The 24704-nt window shown below is 34.7% G+C and overlaps 1 protein-coding gene across 1 annotated transcript in view; it reads right to left on the bottom strand.

Annotated features, from left to right (window-relative positions):
* CCDC178 (coiled-coil domain containing 178) overlaps nt 1-24704 on the bottom strand; it is a 280794-nt gene that overhangs the window by 241338 nt on the left and 14752 nt on the right. The window contains 3 exon segments of the mRNA XM_032467208.1: nt 126-148; nt 7351-7490; nt 15614-15703. Coding sequence (XP_032323099.1) covers nt 126-148; nt 7351-7490; nt 15614-15703 — 253 coding nt within the window.

Below are 24704 nucleotides of genomic sequence, written 5' to 3' on the forward strand. Positions count from 1 at the left end.
ATTTGAATATCTAATATTAAAATATGCTTCCAATTTCCTGTTCTCTCTCAATTAACTCATGTTACAGCAGATTAATCATCAAACTTTGAACATAAAAATACAAAAGAAGTATGAAAGGCTCTTACCATTCTTCCAAAGAAGTTTCAAACTGTCAAAATGAAAGATCTCAATAAAAATCAATTTTTCAACATCTCAAAAACAATATTAAACTTAGCTCACACTTATATTCACTAATAAAACTATTAATACTTTACATTCTCCATTATATTTTTATCAAATTATACTCTTTTGTTTCCACAACAGGTATAAATACTTATCCTACGCAGTCACAGTCCTGTTTTTTTATTATTATTCCCACATAATTGTTCTCACCTTTCATCTCCTTCTAAATTTTACCCTTTCAGCAAGGGTCAAACCAAATGCCATTTACTCCTAAAAGACTTTCCACACAATCAGAAGTACACTGTATCCACTGAATTTTAATATATTACCAAAGAGTAGAAAACACATAATTACATTTGAGTTCACAGATATTCAGTTTTTTTTATAGTGTTATCCCTCTTCTGGGCTATAAACTTATTGGTAGGAGTCATATCCTACAGATAAAGTCTAATAGTACAGTGGACTATAAAGAGCACAAATTAATAAAAACAGAAGGAGTATACAGTCAGAATGTTAGGGGTTTCACAGATAATCTCCAATTCAAGATTTTAAATTGGACAGACATGGTTACTTCTCCTCAATTCCCACATCATACTACAATTTCTGGGGAAAAAATATATATATGTCAATAAAATCACCAGAATACATATTTTTAAAGAATTCCCAGAAATAGAGCAATAAGATGAGACTGATGGTGAAAACAGAGCAAAGAAAAGTATAACTGAGAAGCAGAACAAGGGGAGAACATTTCAGGAGAGGTGAAAGCCTTCTCTGCCGAGCTCATGAAAAAGTCCAGGTATGTGAGACTAAGCAAGTGATAATCAAAGTAAACAACTGAAGGGCTGCCTGTGATGAGATGGGTCAGTCCGCTCTTGCTGCTTTCCATCTCAAGAATCCAGAATACATGGCAGAGTAGCTACCTTCTACTCACTGCCATGAGAGTAATTCTCTAACCACTCTGGAGATCTGCCTAAGATGGAGAAGCTGCCTAAGAATGGAAGTTATGGTTCTAGAGAGAAACAAAACAGAGCTTATGTAACCTGCAAAATCTTACACAGATACAAACAGGTGATTGAAGAAAAACAAAAACAGATTTATCAATGAGTGAAAAGATTCTAAGGGGTTATAAACGCAAATATAAGCTTAGTAAGGCAAAAGCAAAGGCTCACAACTTTCTTGCCTAGGCATATTACCTCCTACTTACAAAGAGGCTGGCAAAAATTTTTTACATTCTGCATGAAAGCCTTTGATATAAGCAGACTCTGACAGCTGCTAAAAAGCAAACAAATATTAACAGCAACAATAAACAACAAGAGGTTATACCAACAACCAGTAATCAGTCTGGTCTATCATTTATAAATACGAGGACAAAAGAGTATCCAAATATTTGAGGAAAGGTTAGAGCATGAAAAATAAGAAAATTTATTTCAGATATAACAGAAATACTGGAATGAATAAAAGTGAGTAATAAATTCAAGGTATATATCTCTTTTCTCCACAATATTAAAAAATAGAAAAATAAAATTTAGTATAAGAATATTCTTCAAATATAAAATAGACTAAAAGAAGTAAAAGATTTCATTACTCATATATATAAGAATTTATTATAAAATTTACATTTCAAATGAATGGAGATGAACAAGTCAATGAATGTTATTAGGATAATCTGAATAATTAAAGATAAAGTATCATATCTGCCTCATGCAACAAATAAACTTCAGGTGGCTAAAGAAGCTTAATGTAAAAAAACTATTAGAAATAATTTAAAAATTAAAAATCTTAATATGAGAAAGAATTTTTAAAACAATACAAAAGTCCCAGAATTTGTCACATGACAAATTGGTCTACATACAAATGTCTCTATGAAAAACCTACCATAAATAAGTTTAAAAGCAGAAAAAGAATTTGCAACTAACACAAACATAAGGGATATCTATCAATATTTCTGTAAATACATAAAAAATAACAACACAATAAAAAAATTGGGGAAACTACATGAACAGCAATTAACAGAAAAATTAATGCAAATGGGCAGAAAGGATAAGATGCTTTATTTATATGTGCCAATTGATCTATCTATACATTTATCTATAGCTATAGACATGCACACATAATTACACACTCACAGATATACATTAAATGAATATTGTATACACAAATATGTTACAAAACCAGTATTTCAGCATTAAGTTTCCATCAGTTTGCCCATCTTCCCAACTATCTCCTACTCACTCCTCTCCTCTAAACAGGTTACGGTATTTGTTACACTGCTGGAATTTTCTAGTGACAATAGTGTAAGAGACTCAAAGGAATCTAAAAAAATATGGACGTCTAGCCTCTAAAGAAGAACTAGGAGAAAATAAATTTCTATTATTTAAGCCACCAGGTCTGAGATGTTTTGTTATGGCAACATGAGAAGATTAATACAGGAAAAAGTCCAAGATAGTTAGTTGGGTATATTTCTTATAGAAATCAAAATACCTCTCCAAACCAAGAGCTCACGGAGTAAAGTGACAAGAACAACAAATTAGAAAACTATTCCCAGGAAGCAGAACTGAGTCCTAATCAAGAACCATTCTTCGGCCTCAGATGTGGTAGACTTATACCATGTGCCCTTATAAATTTCAAAATTTTATGCATTAGTAAATGCTATGTGCCTTTCATTCTTCCACTTTTGGAAATGAGAGTGTTTTTTGTGATGATTCTTACCCGCTTCACCATTATATGCTAAGTGTGCAGGAGCAGTATTTGACTTGTCATTTTAATTCACATATCTCTCGGTCAAAAGAAGCTGCACCCGAGAAATATCATCTGCACGGTATCCGTTGCAGAACATGTGACTATGGACCCTCTGCATGATATCATAATGGAATAAAACTTTTGGGGAGCTGGTGATCATAGTTTGCATTTGGATAGGTTATTCATCATGTTGCCAATGGATTAACTAATAGATTGCTACATAAATGGTCCCCAAAGAATCATGTCTCCTGGTATCCACATCTGGCCTAATACTGTACTGGATTAACAGGGGGATTAATTATATGCTTTGCTTTGGCCAGTGGGGCTTCAGCAAACATAACACAAGCAAAGCTTTATTAAGCACTTGCCCATTGAGATTTGTCCTTTTAGAACATTCTCTCAGTCACTGGACATATGAGTGAGGCCATCTTTATCAGTATTCCCAGGTGAGGTAGCAGATGTGTGCATCCACATGATTGGCCCCAAGCAAGAACTAACAAAATTGCCCAGCTGATCCCAGAACAGATTGCTCAGTGGTAACCAAATAAATGCTTGTTCTAGACACAAAGTTATAGAGAGATATGTGTGTATGTATGCATGTGTGTGTGTGTGTGTGTGTGTGTGTGTGCACATGCACATGTAGCAACAGACAACAGAAAAAACAATGATTACTTTTCTGAAGATATTTCCATTAGAGTAATGGGGACCAAACCCAGATTGCAATGAATAAATGAGTAACTGGGTGGTGAGGAATCAGAGATACCAAATTTAAGCAGCTCTTTTCAGATGTTAAGTGCAATGGGAAGAGAAAAGAGAAGGGATGTATTTAAAAATATGTAAAGGATTTTTTAAGAGCTCTTGAAAACAGAAGAAATATCAAATATTTCTTTAAGTTTCAAACAAAATAGAATTAACAGAATGAAAGAACTCAAAGTATTTGGTCAAAAGGGTCAGATGATAAGGTTTCAGGATTAAAAACAGGTATGAAATGGTGTAAGCAAAGCCAAGTTTTCCAATTACAATTATAAGCATTGTAACAATCTTGCTACTTGGTCCTCAGAGCTGAGATACTCTCAGGAATAGATGACACAGTACAGTGGTGAATAGGATATTCTTAGATCTCAGACACACCTTGTCTGGATCCTGGCTCTGCCACTGACTGTATGATCTTGGAGGAAATCAACCTCCAGAATCATTTTCCTCATCCATAACTGGGGATAATGGGAGTTTCTACCTCACAAGGTTTCTACAAAGATTTAATAAAATCATGCACATTACATGTTTGATACAGTTTACGGTATATAGTAAACACTTAGTAAATATGAGCTTTATTATTGCTGTTATTGATGACGCTGTTATTGTTTCTGTACAATATATTCTTTATATTTTAAAGAATGATTTCTAAATACTTTCTCTCTATGCCATTCTTCTAAATCATGGTAGCATCTTAATGACTTATATTGATTAAATGAAGAGGAAATTCTCATTTCAGTAGAGATCAATCCAAATTAAATAAAGCTATCTATAGGCAGTCTAGGAGAATAAACTAGAACAAAAATAATACAAATTTTATTTGTATTGGAAATTATCCAGGCAATTATTTCTATCATTTTGCAGTGTTTTCTCATTCTTTGCAAAAATGAAATATATAGAAAATGATCACAGTAACTACTCTAAAGAATTTCCTTTTCAAGGTTCAGAATTACAGTTAAACTTCCAAGAGTGGATGGACAAACTTATGGCAGTTGCCTCTCTGTGAATCACAAGCTCTACGTGTTCATTCTGACTGCAAAGGAGACCACAGTGATATGATGGACAAGCAAACTAGAACTAGGCTTATCCAAAAAAGACTGACCTTTCACTGATCAAATACATTCCATACCCAAAGTATATGACAGTTTTACAATTACTTACAGAGCTTTATCTAATAAAAGAAACAAGTATCATCCCAGAAGGAAACCCCACACCCGTCAGCAGTCACCCTGGGCCTTAGGAAACCACCTGTATGTCTCTATAGACTTGCCTCCTTTAGGCAATCACATTAATAGTATCCTATAACATGCGGTCTTTTGTGATTATAGTAATAGTTCCACAACTCTGTAAATACACTAAAACCACTGAATTATACACTTTAAATGGAAAACTTTATGACATGTAAATTATTTCAATAAAACTATTTTGAAAAATCAAGCAGTTTGTAAAGAAACACAGTCAACAATGTATGCAAAAGTGAAACTGTTGAGAATTAAGAGAGGAAAAACTAAAGGGCACTGACTTCTTTCTCCCTGACCTTGATCCCACCCCAATTCCATCATAAATGCACTTCTTGCAGTCTCAAAGAAAAATCCAACTTTGTTGGGAGGAAATGTCACTGTGGATTGAATAAAGTCAAGGTCAACAGCATTATTTCAACTATACTTTCATATTTGGGGGCCTCAGCAGGAGAAATTTAAATGAACCTCTACTTGGGCAAACACTCTCTTCTCTTTGCTGGCTGCTGGACCCTTCATGTAATGGGCTTAGGCGTCAGATGGAACTCAGTTCAAATTCCATCTCTAATGCTTACTATCTGTGGGATGTGTAAACTACCTGACTTTCTAAGTCTTAGAACTTTCACCAGTAAACTAGGATTCCTATATAGGACAAATACAAAAGTATAAATTTGTTAAGTAGCTAGAAAATAGCAGATGTTTGGTAATGGTAGCTTTCACTATATTGAGTGGAGAGGTGCCTCAAATGTATCTTTCCAAGTTCTGCTTCAGGTCCTTATTTATTTTTTCATTCAACAGACATTTATTGAGTGTCTACTATGTCTCAGGCACTGAGCTAGGCACCAGAGACAGCACTAAACAAGTAGCCCTGGTGCCTGTCCTCCTCGAGATTTTCTCTTTATTCAGCTCACTCATTTACATAATATATATATATGCAAGAAAGGCTATTTTTTCAGTGTTCCTGAAGATAAACTGTAAAATATCTTAGCTTATTCTGTGAACTATTTTATCTAAGGTAATCTTTTAGCTGGTCCATCATCTACAGTGTTTAACAGTTCATTAACTGCTCAGAATCTCCAGTAGGACTGGGTAAAGAACATGAGCTTTGATAAGAGACAGAGTGTATTCAAATCCCAATTCTGTCTTGTAACCTTCAACAAGGTTCTCAACTATTTTAAATGATTCCCCACTTACCAATTAGATGTAACAATAACCATTCAACAAAAGTTTTGTGCTGTTATAATGGTTTATAACAGCTTTCACAGTGCAGCTATTATAATTATAGCTATTATAATTGTTTATTAACAAACACCCATGAATCTATTTTCATCATTTTAACAACATACACAGTTGTTAATTAAACCACATGTGAAGTGCATAGCATATCATATCAATTAATATTAATTAATACTAATTCTCTTCTATCTACTTAACATACTCTTCAAGGCCCAGGCCACCATTAGACCCGTGACCTGCAAAAGCATTTTGTGAAGTGTGTTCTGATTTGGGGGAACAAAGAGTCAACGGAGATAATAAAATACTAACACAGAATGATATAAATAATATTATAGAAATAACAATAGCTAATGTACATTGAGTGTGTATTGTATGCTAGTGCATATCTAACATAATATCATTATCTCCTTTACCATCTGAGGTCACAGAACACGTGGCTCTAAAGGCTGTGATCTTAAAAAAAAATAAAAATAAAAATAAAGGCTGTGATCTTAAAGACTGCACCCTAATGCTTTTAGAAGGAGACAGTACCCTAGATCAAGCATGGTGAGGCGCCATCAGAACTTTCTCAGAGCCAGATCCAAACTTATCTTCCTGTGTGGGCTGTGAAATAATTGTGCATTAATTGCTTAGAAACACAATGTTAATAATAAAAGGTATGAGAAGGTTTTTATCATTCCTACACCATCCTTTGAAAATAATTATTTCAAGTTTGAACTCCCTTCAGAATAACAAAGGCAAACCTCAACGGTAAAAAGACAAAGAAAGAATCATTATATTATCTTTTAACAGACCTATTAAATATGTCTTTAGAACAACATAACTCGTTAAAAAGTGCATTCTGTCCTTTTAGACATCAATTTACTCATCTAATCATCTAATCAGTTTAGTGTCCCCCCAAAAAATGTAAATACTATTCAATTTACTAGTCAAGATTGGCTTATGGAAATTACTACTTAGTAATTTGGATAAATTATTACTTAGTAATTTGGATAAAGAACAAACAAGTAGGGAAAAAAATCTATTTAGTAAGGTCGTTTCACCCTTCTGAAGTGACACTATCAAAAACATGTCCAGATTAGTAAATTATGCAACTGAGCAAAGATTCTATAAATGATTCCAAGAATCATTAGAAAAATAACTCCCTGTGTTCTTTAAGTAACAGACCCTGATGCGCTCTACAGAGCTTACAGAAAATGTCAGCATTTTAACTGTCACTTACCTGTCTCAAATGTTCCTGTATTTTAGACTCCACATCTTCAATGTGTGAAATTATTTTGTTGACACATGGTGCTGGGATATTTACTAAAGCACAGCTTTGACGTCGGCATGGGTAGCCAAAGTAAATGCCTTTATTCACCCCTACAGATAAGGAAGACAGAGGACATCAGCTCGCAGTTATATACAGAATAGTAAACACTGTTATTCAGAATATGTAAAAAGTATTCTGATTCATTAATATTAATACTCAAACTTTCTGTGATAAACAGATTGGTAAAATTGTCAGAGAATTATAGATTGAACCTCCAAATAATTGAAGAGCTACAATAAAATAAGCATTTATGACTTACAATGTAAGAGATAAAAATAAACCTAGGAAGCAAGAATAAAACTTCAAGCAAAGTTAAAAAGTTAAAGTGTTCCATAGCATCATGAATTAAACACTGAAAAAGAAAAAAGGTAGAAAACCAGTTAATCCATCTGTTTCTAAATAGATCCTGAATCACTTAAAAACTGACTTTGAAATATATTTTAAATTCTCCCTTCAAAGAGACTCCACATCTTCCAGTGTAAATAATATCCAACTACTCATGCACTGAAGAGTTCTTCCTTAAATCCAGCATGGTTTCTCTTGCTGAAAAAAATAAAAGCAGGTCCCCATCATCCTCATAATAACCTCATTTTCCACCTTCCATTTTTGAAAATTGGAGTCTCATGTGAAGAGTGATTGATGGTCTCACTATGGCATTCAAGTTGTACTCATCATAAAATCCACTCAGTCTGATGTGCCTCAGTGATTCTAATCCTGGCATGTCCCAAATCAACTGAAGGTTGCAGGAGCACAGCAAAGTTGTCCATGAAACTCTACCAAAGTGCTTACTTGCAGTCCCTTTGCCTCTAAGGACTCTACTGGGCTGGGTTATAGCTGCAATCACTGATCTAAATGCAAGACACAAAATAAGCTCAGTGCCTCGATGAGAACAGTCTGATGTCCTCATTTCAGCTGACCTTGAGGACCACAGAAGTAATACTGGTGCCTCCAGACTGACTTTTGTTTCAATGTCAACACATAGAGGTGGTAAATATTTCAGATATCTTCATTTTAATTGTAATCTCTTAAATATCTTTTAAGTGAAATCTCATAATATTCTCCTCCAAAAACACAATCTCTGTCAAAATTACATATTTATTTCATTTACAAATGTTTTTACTCTATCCCATATATAGAATAACAGTCCACATAGAGAAATATGTATACATGTACATATATTTTAACATTTTTGAGCACTAAAAATATGTGCCAAACATGGGACTATGCTAAGTACTTCTGATGCCACATTTTATTTAATCCTTACAAAAATCTCATGAAATGGGATTATTACTTTGATTTCATATATGAGGAAATCAAAGCTTGGAGAAGTTATATAAAGTGGCCCATTCCACAGAGCTGTTAGATGGGAGATCTGAGACTTGAACTCCCTGGCTTTGGAGTGTAAGAAATACCATGAAGGTTGTTTTTATATTTTTTTAAAATGTGACAAAATAAAGAGAAGCAGTTTTAAAAATATATTTCAGGGCATTTCAAAAGTTTCACATATCACTTGTTCTTGAAATTTGAATGCTCCTTCGAAACATCAGTGCTGATAATTGAACACATGTTTGTTTTGACCACAGTGAACACACATACTTGGTGTGACTATTTTCTGTGTTATATCCCCTCTTTCCTTTTTAGTTCACACACAGATGAAAGTATATTTTCATCTCTGTAACAGTCAAAGGACCAAAAAATAAGCTGTTAAAAATTAAATATCGATCTCCTATCCAAATACCCTGATAAGGGCATGTTGCCCTTCCCTCCTGAAATAAGATTTTACTATTCATTTAACAATCAGGCAGTCCTCCTTATACTCAGAGTACTTGCTTTGCTTCATTAAGTCTGGAGAAAATAAGGACAGCAATAACTCATTTAATATTTTTCCACATGTGCCAGTCTCAACCTACTAGGTGAATATTAACTTCATAGCACCTCTATGGTATAGGATTAACATTTTACATATGGTAAAGTGAGTAAAATGAAATACTGTGAAGTCAAATTTTGCACCAGAAGTCTTCAAAAGCAGCACAAGAGAGAACCAGAATTCAGAAGTTCTTATTACTCTTTGATTCTAATGTATGCAGTGTAAGTTAAACCTTTCCTTTCCTTTTCTTTCTATTTTACTCAGATTAAAGATACACCTAGAGCACTAAACTAGGTGTCTATGATCATTCATTTTTTGACTTGACTGGTAACTGTGATTCTTAAGCTAACACTGCTCAGTGTCTAACTTCAGATTTCTCACTTAATAAATGAACGAGTTGGTAAGGTTTTATATAAGATCATTTTCACCTAAACTGTCACGATACAATGAATTTATGGTTTTAGTCAAACAAGCTCTTCCTTGTGAAGCCTGTGCACAAATGATCAGGGTGAGTATTTAATGAATTAAGCTCAGGGAGGACTCTCATTCTCTCTAAAACTCTGCCCAACTCCAACTTCCTTGCCCAGAATCAATGCATAAGAGGAAATCTCCCTGGACCTCAGCCAGAGTTGAGGTTTGTTGAGACTGCCACATGGAACTTCCATTTGAGAAAAAACACGGACAGCTTGATTGTGTGGGCAAATGATGGTTTATGTTCATTAACTGTCAACTCTCTTGCTCTCTAATTTGATCCTTATGTAATTTATTCACCCAGCCCCAATAATTTAAGATTTTATCACTGCTATCCTTTCTTCTCTTCTGTTTTTAATACATACTTCCTTTACATCCCAATTATTGTATCAACCCTTTATCTGAACTCAGCACTCTGAGTAAAAACTTATCTGAACACAAATTTCTTTTTCACATTCAATTAGCCCTTTTAATATCTTGATTTTCTTTCCAAAATGTAAAATAAATTAGTGCTCTTGAGTTTAGAAATAACTTTTTCTTCTTTCAAAGCCTCTGTGTGATGAACAGAAGGTATCTTTAACTTTTTTATGAAAAATAAAGCTTTTTTTAGTTTTGTTATACACTAGAGGTGGGGAAGGGCAGGAGGGAGACCTTCCCGAGTGAAAAACGAATGTGTAGATATACTGATAGAAATTATCCAATCTCAAGAACAGAAAAATGAAGGAAAAAGAACAGATCCTCAAGGAATTGTAGTACAAAAATAAAACAGTCCGACACATGTGACGTTGAGGTTCTGGAAGGAGAAGGGAGTAAAATTTGGAGTGAAAAAATCTGCAGAAATAATGGCCCAAATTTTCAAAATTTGATGAAAAACACTGACTCACACATCCAAGAAGCTCAACAAATATCACATTATTAAAATATAAAGAGAACTATGTCTAGGAACATCATACTCAAATTGCTGAAAACCAATTAACAATGAAGAAATCTTTAAAGTAACCAGATAACAAAAGGACAGATTACATACAGGGGACATGAATATGAGTAACTGCTACATTTCTCATCAGAAACAATACAGGCCAGAACATAATAGAAAAATATCTTTAAAATACAGGCAGGCTGGCAGGAAAGAAGGAAGGAAGGGAGAGAAGGAAGGAGAAACATTAAAGAAAACAATAAATTTGACTTTGTCAAAACCAAAACATTCAGCTTGCCTCAAAAAGATATTACAATAAATGAAAAGACAGGCAAGAGAACAGGAGGAAATAGATGTATACCCAACAAAAGACTTGTATCTAAAATGAATAAAGAAAATCTACAACTTACTATATAGGAAAACCAAATAAAAAAATGAGTGTAAGAGTTGGATTCTTCCAAAAAGTCAATATATAAATGACTAATAAGCATGTAAAAAGATACTCAGTATCATTAATCATCAGAAAAATGAAATTTAATTCACAGTGCAGTACCACTTCACAATCACTAAAATGCCTAAAATGTAAAAGTTTCACCATGCGAATATTAGTAAGGATACAGAACACCTGTAACACATACACTGGTGGAAATGTAAATTACTCTCAGCAAATAGCCTGGTAGTTTCTTATAAAAGTTAAGCATATACTTACTATGTGCCTCAACATTCCACTTCTCTGTGTTTACCCAAGGTAAAAAAAAAAAAAAAAGTCAATAAAAATACTTATATGCAAATATTCATAAAAGCTTTATTTATAACAGCCCAAAAATAGAAAGTCCCATATTTCCATCAACGGTTGAATAGATAAACTAAACAGTACTCAAACGAGGGAGTACTACTGAGCAATAAAACAAACAAACCACTAATGCATTCAACAACATAGATGAATCTCACAGACCTCTTTCTGAGTTTTTGAAAGAAACTGGACACAAAAGAGCACAAATAGAATGATTCCATTTATTTAAACTTCTAAAATGGTAAAACTAAAATCGTATCAGTGGATATGAGGGATGGGGTGAGGTGATACTGACTACAAAGGACATGAATGAGCTTTCTGAAAAGATGGGAGTTTCTACATCCTATTTAAGATGGTAGTTAAACAGATGTGTACATTGTCAAAAGTCATTGACCTATATACTTAAAATGACGGGACATTATTGTACTTAAATTTTATCTCAACAAATTTGTTTTACAAAAAGACCACCAAGCATTCCCTAGTGAAAGAACTCAATAACCTCATATCATTCTCCATCTCTTTTAACTCTTCATACAAAACATAGTAGAAAATACTTCCTTGAAATGTTCTTCTTTAATAGTTTTCTTTTACTTCTTCATTGCCTATTTCTCCTCATAGTCCTAAATCATGGCTACTTAGTAAGAAATCATCTATTCCCTTTATACTCTCTCCCTTAATCATCTCCTCTGAGTACCTGATTCCCAACTAAACATCTTTAAACTTAACATTATCCTAAACTTCTTGCCAAATGTACAAATCTTCCAAAAATCTATCTTTTCTAGAGCCCAATCGTAGCACTGAATGTAGAGAAAGGAAGGGTGGATTTGCTGGATCCCATGCAGTATAAAAAGCAAGAGAATTAAATTAGAATGTACCCTTTGAGAAATTGATATACCACAAACAAGGAAATACAGAAATGCATGATATATAGTAAACTGAAATGCCAAAGCAAGGAAGAAGGCTACAGAGGAAAATGCACACCTTTCTATGATCAGATATAGAGCTGGAAAAGATACAGGAGACATACAGAAGGAACTCCAAGATGGGAAAGATCTGACACATTCCAAGTGGTGAGAATGGTGCCTAGCACAGAGTCCATAATCAGGAACTACGTGGTAAATAAAATAATGATAAGAGAGTAAAGATACAGCAAGGTAAAACTTTTGGTTACAGGCCCCTCTCCAATATATCTGGTATTAAATATTTGGACTTTGTCAAGAACAGCAAGCCAGAGGTAGTCTTAAAAGGAACACACCCACTCACAGGATTTCTAAAATAATACTCATCTTCATTCCACTCAACCTCTTTTCCTTCCTTACTTCTCTGTTCCCATTATCAAAGTCTGCAATACTTAAATTGTCCTTGGATAGTCTTTTCAAGTTTCTATATCAATATACATAGTCAGTTTACCAAATCTTACAATTCCTTTGTAATGACTCTTTAATTCCTATCTTTCAGACCCACTGATCCTTCATAGATCAGATACTTATTACCTTAAACCCAGACTATACTGATAAGATAAGCAATTTTGTAAAATTCATCAACAGAAACCTCAATTAGAATTGGGAGACCAGAAGGGAGTGTCTTCATGCCCTTCAATGATAGCAGAGCCCAAAAGGAAAAAGAAAGACTCTTCTCTTCCTGGCAAGGATTCAGCCAATGAAAAGCCATGGACTTTGTTTACTACAGCCCTCCTGACTTCCTTTTTCTTCAGTCAAAGTGTTCTCCTTCCCTTGCCTCAGGTAACTTGCACATGGCTTACCATGGTTGCAGACCCCAAATGTGCTGATCCCAAGTAAACCCATCTTTTCTGGAGAAATATGCAGTAGTGTATTTGTTTCAGGTCAATGGTCTCCATATTTCCTCCTATAACCAAATAATTCTGCACAGCACACTCAGACTCATACTTCCAAGCAAAGGATTTGGTTATGTAACATCTCTAATCATATATAGATATAGATATAGATATAGATAGATATATGTATAGGACCAGAGACTGAGCAATAATAAAGTTCATGTTTTTTGAGCCTGAAATTCAAAATGCTTCTTGACTGCATCTCAATTATTTCTACTTTATTTTAACCAATTATCTTTACATTTCTGAATCTTTCCTATGCTGTAGTCAAAGTAATCTTTTTTTCCCATATTTTGTGTCATTTCATCATTGTTATCTGACTCATTCTGTTCTTGCTTAAATTCTTTCCTCACTTTTCATACATAAATGCATCCGTCAAGATTCAGTTCAAATCTGTCCTTACCCATTAACAATTCTTTAAATCCTTAGAGATCATACAAGTTGAGGGTACTCAAAACACGTAAATACTTCTTGCCCACAGTATTCATTTCTCATATTCTGCTGTGATACTGTGATTTAGAATAGTCAATATATATTTGGTCTTCATCTGTTTCTGGCACAGAGCTCCTAAAACCCTTGTAACTTCAATGGTGTCCTTTGTTATGTTAATGAGGTGACTTTTGGACGCCCCATCCCCCCCCCCTCCACTTAAGAATGGAGGCTGACTGCCTGGAGAACCAACCATGGGATTAGACAGTAGGAACTTTCAGTCCCACCCTAGACCTCCGGGGAGGAAAGAAGGGTTGGACCTTGAATTAATCAACAGCCAAAGGCCAATGATTCAATCAATCTTGCCTATGTAATGAGGACTCCATAAAAATCCAAGAGGACAGGGTTCGGAGAGCTTCTAAGTTGATGAACACATGGAGATTTGGGGAAACCAGCAAGTTCAGAGAGGACATGGAAGCTCTGTGCCCTTTCCCCATTTCTTGTATTATGTATATCTTCCATTTGGCTGTTCCTGACCTATATCCTTTTATAATAAAACAAGAATCTAGTAAGCAAAATGTTTCTCTGAGTTCTGTGAGTCACTATGGTACATTAATCAAACCCAAGGTGTGGTGTAAACTGGAACTACCAATCTTTAGCAGTTGGTCAAAATCCCAGGTGATAAACTGGGCTTTCCCACTGGCATCTGAAGTGGGGTGAGGGGTAGTCTTGTAGGACTATGTCCTTAACCTAGAGGATCTGATGCAATCTCTAGGTAGATGGTGTCAGGATTGAGTTGAATTGTAGAATACCCAACTAGTGTCCAAGAACAGTCTGGTGGTGGGGAAACTCCATGGCCATATATTAGAATTGGGTACAGAGCCTTTTAAATACCTTGTGTCATCTTTGCTGTTACTCTATATAACCATTTTTTTTCTTTTGTGTTGTACTAATTGGCGTATAGTTATATTTTATTTGGCTTGCAAGATTATATACTCCTCATAAGGATCATTTCTTAAATATCTTTGCACCCTAATAGCACACATATCTTCCAGTGTCCTAAATTAACTGGTTCACAAATCAATAATTTGATATTTTAAAAAATTAGTCCAAAACTAACAATGGCCCATAACTAACTATGAACAATAAACTCTAAGCCAGGACATTAAAATTCTATACAAGATTTCTACTGAACAGAAATAGATAAATAATCAGAATGGTAACTTAACTCAATTGTATCATGTCAAACACAATCTCCAGAGCAAAAATGTACCAAAATGAAGATTAAGTTTTTTGATAAACATAGAGTTCTCCACCAGAATGAGCTGAGAAAAATCAAGTTCTCCACCAAAATGAGCTGAGAAAAATCAAGTACGAACCCTTATACATAAAACATACATTTCATCATCTCTTCACATATGATATCAGAAACACTTTCAGAGCTAACATTTTATGAATTCTCAATGAGTAATTTTTAATTCTGGATTTCACAACCAAAAAAAATTAGTCCTTCTTCTTCTTCTTCTAGGAACACATCCTCAATGAACTAAAATGTTTTTAGCACCTGCCAGTCCTGGCATGAAGGATAAAGAAAATGTTTATTTTAAAACCTCACACATTTCTGAAATTGTAAACAATTCTTATAAACCAAATTACAATTAACAATATATTATTAATAAAATGTATTACAATTTGTATTCTTAACATTACATACCTTTACTCTGTTAACTATTAGTGATAGTTAGGATTTCTTTTTAATAAAAATATAACATTGGTATCACAAACGAGCATATATAAATATAGCTTACATAGGTTACTATACAATTTAGATGCAGCCCTCACCTTCAGTATTTGTCATTTTATTTTCTTGAGAAACCTCAACAGCTTCCTTAGGGGCACCAAATCGAACCAAAGCTTGTGATGTGGCATTGTCTTTTTAAAAGAAAACAAAAATTTCAGGGAACAATTAATATACATATTTAAATAAGCAAAATAATGTACAAAACTATGTTGCAAAAGTGTTGTCCTTAAAAAGCAACTATAGTATTGATATTAAACAAAAGCTATGGTAGAATCCCTCTAGATATTTCTTGTGTTCTTCAATTGGCTTAACACTCACAAGAAGGTATACAAAATATCATGTACCTCTTAAAAACAAACAGAAAGACCATGCATACTGACTTCACCAAAATGGTATGGTAGGAGACCCCAGCCTCTGGACACCATCAAAGATCAACAATTAGACAGCTATCTACAAACAAAATTAGCTCTGGGAGAGTGCAGGAGTCCACTTAAGAAATTTCAACAATATAGTGGAACAAAAAACCTGAGAATAACCACACACAAAAGAGGCAAGGAAAACAGTTTCATTTTGCCTGCATCCCCTAAGCCGACACTGCTCAGTGCCAAGAGGGAACTCTGCCTTGAAATAGTTCTCGTCACTGGAAAAGGGTGAGCAACCAGCTTCCTTACCCTTTTCGGGAACTCACAAAGGACTCACTTTGGTTCACCCCACCCACAGACCAGCAAAGCTGAGAAGTAGACAGATGGCTTGGAATAAGGAAGAACGGCAGAAGCTCTCAGTACCCGCCCTGCAGCAGCAGTGCCTGTGCTTCCCAGTGGCCTGCTCTGCACAGGACCCTAGAGGCTTTGCTGGCAAAGTCGTCCTTCAGACATGAGGGAGAAAGTAAGAGGTTCCCAGGCAAATAAGAGCTGAGGGAGGTGATCATCATTTGATTTGCCTGACAAGAAATGCTGAAAGGAGTTCCTCTAGTTAAAATAACACTAATTAGTAAAACAAAAACAATAACACTAATTAGTAGAAACAAAAACATAAAGATGAGTATATGGTCAAATTCAGAATACTCCAATACTATAGTGGTGTATTAATCACTTAACTCTAGTTAATGGTTAAAGGACAGAAGTACTAAAATAGCTATAGCTGCAATAATTTATTAAAGAATACAAAATATAAAAAGATGTAAATTGTGACATCAAAAACACAGAATGTGAGGGGAGTTGTAAGAGGGAAGAGTTTTTGCACATGATTGAAGCTAAGTTGTTATCAGTTCAAGATAGACTATTTTATCATAAAATATTTCATTTAAGCCTCACAATAACCACAAAGCAAAAACCTATAGTAGATACACAAAAGAAACAAAGAAGGGAATCCGAGTACAGCACTATGAAAAATCATCAATTCAAAAAGAAAGACAGAAAGAGAGGAAGAAGTAAATAAAGGAACCACAAAGAGGCAGAAAACAATCAACAAGATGCCACCAGGAAGTCCTCACCTATCAATAATCACTTCAAAATGGAAATAAGTGAAATTCTCCAATCAAAAAGCACAGAGTGGTTGAGTGGATAAAAAAACAAGACCCAACTATGTGTGCTACTACAAGAGACTAATTTCACCTTTAAAGGCACATATAGGCTCAAAATGAAGGGATGGAAAAAGATATTCCACACAAGTGGAAATCAAAAGAGATCATAGGTAGCTGATCTCATATATATCTTATGACATCATATATACTTATGTCATGCAAAACAATCCCACTTACAACAGCATAAAAAGAATAAAATGCTTAGGGATAAAGTTAACCAAGGAAGTGAAAGATCTATATGCCAAAAACTGTAAGATATTGATGAAAGAAATTATAGAACACAAATAAATGGAAAGATCACATGTTCATGGCTGAAAAGAGTAAATATTGTTAAAATGTCCATTCAAATCAAAATTTATCACAATTCCAATGGCATTTCTCATGGATTTTTTTTAAATCCTAAAATTCATTTGGAACTTCAAAAGAGTCATAATAGCCAAAGCAATTTTAAGAAAGAAGAATAAAGATGGAGGCGTCACACTTCCTTATTTCAAACTATATAAAGAGCTATAATGAACAAAACAGTAAGGTACTGGCATGAAAACAGACACACAGATCACTAGAATAAAATAGAGAATCCAGAAATAAACCCATGTATTAGGGATTAACTAATATTTGATAAGGAAGCCAAGACTACTCAATACAGAAAGAATAATATCTTCAATAAATAGTGGGAGGAAAACTGGATATTCACATACAAAATACTAAACTGAACCTCTATGTCACATCACTCACAAAACTTAACTTGAAATGGATTAAAAGCTTAAAAGTAGGACTTGAAATCATAAACCTTCTAAAAGAAAACATAGGGAAAAAGCTCCTTGAAATGGGTCTTGTAAGGATCTTTCAGATACAACCCCAAAAGCATAACCAACTAAAACAAAAATCAACAAGAGAGACTACATCAAGCTAAAAGTTTCTGCACAGCAAAAGAAACAATTAACATAATGAAAAGGCAACCTATAGAGTGAGAGAAAATATTTGCAAACCATCTATCTGGTAAGGGTATATTAACATCCAAATATATAAGGAATCGACAACTTGACAGCATTAAAACAAATAATCTGATTTAAAAATGGATAAAGGAACTGAGTGGCCATTTTTCCCAAGAACATACAAATGGCAAATACGTAAATGAAAAGATACTCAAATCATTAATCATCAGGGAAATGCAAGTCAAAACCACAATGAAATATCACCACATATCTGTTAGAATGGCTATTATAAAAAAGACAAGAGATAACAAATGTTGGTGAGGATGTGAAGAAAAGCAAATCCTTGGGCACTGCTCATGTGAATATAAATTTCTACAACCACTATGGACAGCAGTATGGAGGGTCTTCAAAACTTAAAAATAAAAACGTCATGTAATCTAGCAATCCCTTTTCTGGGTTTTTATAGAAAGAGATGAAATCACTATCTCAAAGAGGTATCTGCACTGCCTTGTTCACTGCAGCGTTAGTCACAATAGCTTAGACACGGAAACAACTTAATATCCATCTACAGCAAAAGGATAAAGAAAATGTGATATACATATACATACACACACACAATTAAATATGTTAAGCCTAAAAAGGAAGGAAAGCCTTCCATTTGCAAGATGGAGGAAACTTGAGGGCATTACACTAAGTGAAATAAGTCAAAGAAAGATAAATACTATGTAACCTCTTATATGGTATCTAAAACAGCCTAACTCGTAGAAGCAGAGTACAACAGTAGTTGGCACCATCTTGGGGAGTGGGGAAAAGGGAAGACGTTGGTCAAAAGGAACAAGCTTCCAGCTATAAGAGGAATACGTTCTGGGGACCTGATGTACAGCATGGTGACTATAGTTAATTGTACTGTATTATATACTTGAAAACTGCAATGAGAGTAGATTTTAAATGTTCTTACCATAACTACAGTAACAAAATGGTAATTATGTCAAGTGAAGGTTGTATTCAATAACCTTACCGTGGTCAACACTTCACAACATATACACATATGAAATCAGATTGTACATGCTGGGGAAGGGTATAGCTCAGTGGCAGAGTGTGTGCTTAGCATACACAAGGTCCTGGGTTCAATCCCCAGTACCTCCATTTAAAAAATGAATAAATAAATACAAATAAATAAACCTAATTATCTCCCTCTAAACGATCATGTTATAACTGACACAGTGTTATATATCAATTACATCTCAATAAAGCTGGAAAAACAATAAATAAATACATAAATGCAAACAGCAAACACATAAATCATTATGTGCCAAAACAGAAAGTAGTCCAAGGTACACTGAGAAAAATAGCAAGATATATATTTATGTGTAAGTTTTGTCATCACTTTTTGTTTTTTAGAAAGAGACATAGACTCTGACAGATACTTGCAGTTGCATATATAAGTCCACAGATCAAGAAACTAAGAAAGGAGAGGAATGTAGAGACAGAAGGGAAATTTTATATTTCATTTTATAATCTCTGAAGTGTTTAAAATTTTTCAAACAGAAGAATCTATTATTATGTGTTTGATGGTTCCTTATAAAGTTAAATCTATTTATGCTACAATGCAGTAATTTCACTCCAAAGCTTTTACCCAAGATAATTAAAGTATAGGTCCAAGAACTTGTGAATAGCTTCAACCATAACAGCAGAAACTGAAAATCTGAATGTCTATCACAAGAAAAACAAATTTTTAAAAATATTGAGTAATCATGCAATAGTATAATGCTGAGCAGTAAAAAAGAATGAGCTACTAATACATGGAGTAACATTGGTGAAACTCAAAAGTAAATAGAGCAAAAATAATCAGAAAAAATGGATATTGTATAATTCCATTATTATGAGGTTCAAAAAAAGACAAAACTAAACTCTTACAATAGATATCAAAATAGTGATTCCCTACGGTAGGTGAGAAAATTTCTGGAGGTGATAAAAATATCTTCTATCTAAAATAGAGTGACAGCCCTATATTTATCATATACATATTTATTAAAATGCATTAAATTCTTAATAATTAATTAGTTATAAAATCTTTTCAACTACACTAGCACTCTTCAAATTGTGTTCAAAAATACATAATCCAGTGATATTCTAATAAGTATATAAAGAAAAGGGATTCTATGATCAAATAATCAATGTATGGTTTTAGGAGGTATCTTCATTGCAGGACTTTTTGGGGCTTTCCATATGTAAATGTTTATCAAAAAATTCCAAAAATAAAATGAATGTTATAGAATTTCCAAATTGTATTTTACCTCATAATCATTTTTTTCCTGAAGCATATCTTACAATTTATATTCAGCAGGGCACTCTCTGAGGAATATATCCTAAAGCATATTACCCTCCAAATCTGGGAGGAAACAGAATTCAGGAGGGGATTAAAACTGTTAAATTTCACAAACCCCCCAAAATTTCTCTCATATAAATGTGATTCAATATAAAATATTGGTGTATAGTACTCACATTTCTTGGAACGGCAGGATAAGTTTATCAAATCATTTTTTCCACTGAAAATAATTTAAAACACATGACATATCATGATATATCATGTCTTTTAAAACATATTAAACATCACAAAAATTAGCATAATGTATAACATTTACCCCCACATGATTTAAATTTAATAATTTAACAATATATGAAAAAGGATTACTTTACCATCTTTGAATCAAGACTGAAATTTATAAGACAGACTTGGGCAAATATTTTCACTAAACTTGGCACAAAGAGAAATAACATATAAAGGTTTTATTTATATTAGCTAAAATGCTTAAAAATTATGAATTAATCATCAGAAGGTTCAAAAGAGAGTAAATAAAAAGATTAAATGAACATATGGAAATTAATTTCACACTTTGGTAATAAAAATGTAAATTAGAGCAAATTTAGATTTATATTTTATAAATTAGCTATATAATAATGACTAAGTAACATCTGGTATTTTGTGACAATACTGATACACCCACACAGCTGGTATTTTGAACATTTGTGGAAAACAATATAGGTGGTTCTTTGAAAAGATTAACAAAATTAACAAAACTTTACCTTGACTAATCAAGGAGAAAAAAAAAAAAGGTAATACTCAAAGAACTAAAACCAAGAATGAAAGAAGGATATTACTAACTACCTTACAGAGTGGTTGTAAGAGAATACTATAAACAAACTTGTGCCAATAAATTAGATAACCTAGATGAAATGGACAAATTCCTATAAAACCACAAACTATTAACATTGACCCAAAGAGAAAAAGAAAATCCAGCTAGAACTTGACAAGTAAAAAAATTAAATCAGTAATAAAAAATCCTCCCACAAATAAAAGTCCTTGGCCAAATGGCTTCACTGTTGAGTATCATGAAATATTGAAAGAATTAACACTGATGCTTCATAAATTTCCCAAAAACATAAGAGAACACTTGCCAACTCATTCTATGAGCCCCATATTACCCTCACAGCAAAACCAGACAAAAACATTCTAAGAAAATAAAATTATACACAAAATACTCCTTATGAACATTGATCCTCACAAAATACTGCCAAATCAAATCTAGTGGCATATAAAAAGGATTATACATTATGTTCAAGTGAGCTTTATCCCAGAAAAGTGTCAACATTTGAAAGTCAATCATGTAACACTAATAAAGAGAAGAAATTACACAATCATTTCAGTAGATGCAGAAAATTTGACAAAATTCAATCCCATTCATGATTTTTAAAGAGCACTCAATAAAATACGAGTAGTAAAAAACTTCTTCAATATGATTTTTCAACTTTGTGAAAAATCCACAGCTAAAATCAGATATTATGGTAAAGAATGAAGGTATCCCCCAAGATCAGGAAAAGGGCAAGCAGATCTACACTTTGCCACTTCTATTCAATTTGTTCTGAAGATCTCAGCCAGAGTCATTAGGCAAGAAGATGAAATAAAAGGCATCCAAAATTTAATAGAGGCATCAAAAAAGAATAAAATATTTAGGAAAAAAACTAACAAAAGAAATGCAAGACATTTCGCTAAACAAGTGTCACTAAAATCTACAAAACATTATTGAAAAAAATTAAATACCTAAATAAATCCAAAGATTTCCTGTTAGTGGATTCTAGGACATAATTTTGTTAAGATGCCAAAACTTTTTAAATTGATATACAGATTCAATGTAATTTCTATCAAATTCTGATAGCCTTTTTTTCCCTGAAATTGTCAAAATAATTCTAAAATTAACATGGAATGCAAGGGACCCAGATTAGCTAAAATAACCTTGAAAAAGAACAAACTAGAAGGAATCAAATTTCCTGATTTCAAAATTTACTACAGATCCACAATAATCAAGATGAGGTGGTACTGACATAAGGACAAACAAGTAGATCAATGGAATAGAACTGAGATTCCTGATATAAACCTATCTTTATGGTCAGTTGATACAATGAGAAACGAACAGTCTTTTTTTCAGCAGATGGTACAGGATATATGAATGTAAAAGACTGAATTTTGACTCCCTTCTCAAACCATGTACAAAATGAATTCAAAATGGATCACAGACTTACATGCAAGAGTTAAATTATAAAACTCTTAAAAGAAAACAGAGGGGTAAATATGTGTAACCTTGGATATGATATCAAAGGAACAAGCAATTTTAAAAATTAGATAAAATGGCTTCATGAAAATAAAAACTTTTGTGCTGCAAAAAACTATCAAGAAAGTGAAAATGCAATCCCTACTATGAGTTAACAAGCAAAAACATTTGTAAATCATATATATAATAAAGGTCTAGTTTCTAAAATATGTAACTATTGCAACTCAACAATAAAAAAGACTATTAACCCAACTTAAAAATGGGCAAAAGATTTGAATAGACATTTCTCCAAAGAAGACAAAAGTCAATAAACATATTTACAGATCCTCATCCTCATTAGTTATTAGGGAAATGCAAATCAAAATCACAGTAAGATGGCTTCACACCCACTAAGATGGCTATAATAAAGTTAAAAAAAAAAAAACAGAATATAACGAGTGTTGACAAAGGGATAGAAAAACTGGCCTCTTCGTGTATTGCTATCTGGAATGTAAGTTATTGCAGCTGCTTTGGAAAAAAAAAATTGGCAATTACTCAGAAGGTTAAACATTAAGTTACCAAATAACCTAAGCAATTCTAGGCGTAAGTGTAAACCCAACGGAAATGAAAACAGGTGCCCACATAAAAACTTGTACTTGAATATTCATAACATTATTCATGATAGCCCCAAAGCGGAAACCACTCAAACATCCATCCACCGATGAATGCACAGACAATATGCGGAATATTCATACAATGGAATATGATTCATTTATAAAAGGAACCTTGACCAAATTTTAGTTTAAGAGAAGACAGGTACAAAACCAACAATCTTACCAGTACGTTTACATGAAATGTCCAAAACGGTCTCCCATCCCGCCTCCCCCACCCTGACTGGCCAAATAAGTCACTGCTGTGAGGGTGTTTCTGTCACCTCTTGAATCCTCACCTAAGTTTCAAAAGAAACGGCATCAGTGTTGATGATGAGAGGCAGCACGGAGCGGCCCCAGAAACCTGGAGGCGGCGCATCTCCTTGTCTGGACGGTCGCGAGGCGTCGCGAGGGGAATTCCCGAGCTTTGCCCCGCTGGCTTCGCCGGAAGCGCGCCGACTCCCGCCCCGGGTGCTGCTGGGAGCCTACGCATTGCGGCAGAAGTTGTCCAGGGCGGGCGGGGCTGCCGTCCTGCGGGCCACTGCGCTTGCGCATCTCCGCTACAGCCTGACTGAGGTGCAGGTGTTGGCGCCGGGGTCCCCCGGCAGAATCTGAAAATGGTCACACAGGCGCGAGGGTTCCCCCAGCAGGATCTGAAAGTGGCCACACACACGCTAGGAGAGGCCTGGCCGCCCGTGGGGGACCTCAGGTGGGCGGTGATGACGAAGGCTCGCTGACGGGCATGTAGGCCTTCATGACAAACATGGGGGTGCTGTCCACCTAAGACTCCTTGAAGACGTGGCCTCGCTTCCAGTTCGGGACACCGTGGATGCCCCCAGCCACTTCTTTCTGACACTGGCCCTCCGCAAGGGACTGGGCTCTGTGAACCGGCGCTTGTAGTCAGCACGCAGCAGCGTAGAGGCCTGGTGTGCTGGTGCGGCGTCCCATCCTGGGCCTCAAAGCACACGCCCAGCATGCCGCGAGGACACTAAACTTGATTTTGTTGAGGGACTGCACACCTTTGGTGACATCAGTGAGGATGTCGGGGCTGCTGCCGCCGGGCCCCAAGCACCAGATCTTGCGGGCCGAGGTCACAACCCTCTCGGACGAATCCGCCAAGTAGCGGGCTGATGCTTGAGCTTCTGACAGCTGCACTCCTCGCCCTTGGCGTCCTCCTCCAGGCAATTGGGGAAGGGCTTCATGTACAGCCTTGTCGCTTGTCACAGGTCTTGGATAGGCAGAACACTTTGGACAGTTCGCTGACGGGTCTCACGGCATGTATGAGACGACCTGGTTGGATGTTTTGATAAGATGCAGGTGTGGTCCTTCAGGCAGATCCGCAGATGCAACTCAGCACCTTAAGCACTGTGCTCTAT

The sequence above is a fragment of the Camelus ferus genome, chromosome 24 (assembly GCF_009834535.1).
Source record: "Camelus ferus isolate YT-003-E chromosome 24, BCGSAC_Cfer_1.0, whole genome shotgun sequence".
In the NCBI taxonomy this organism is placed as follows: Eukaryota; Metazoa; Chordata; class Mammalia; order Artiodactyla; family Camelidae; genus Camelus; species Camelus ferus.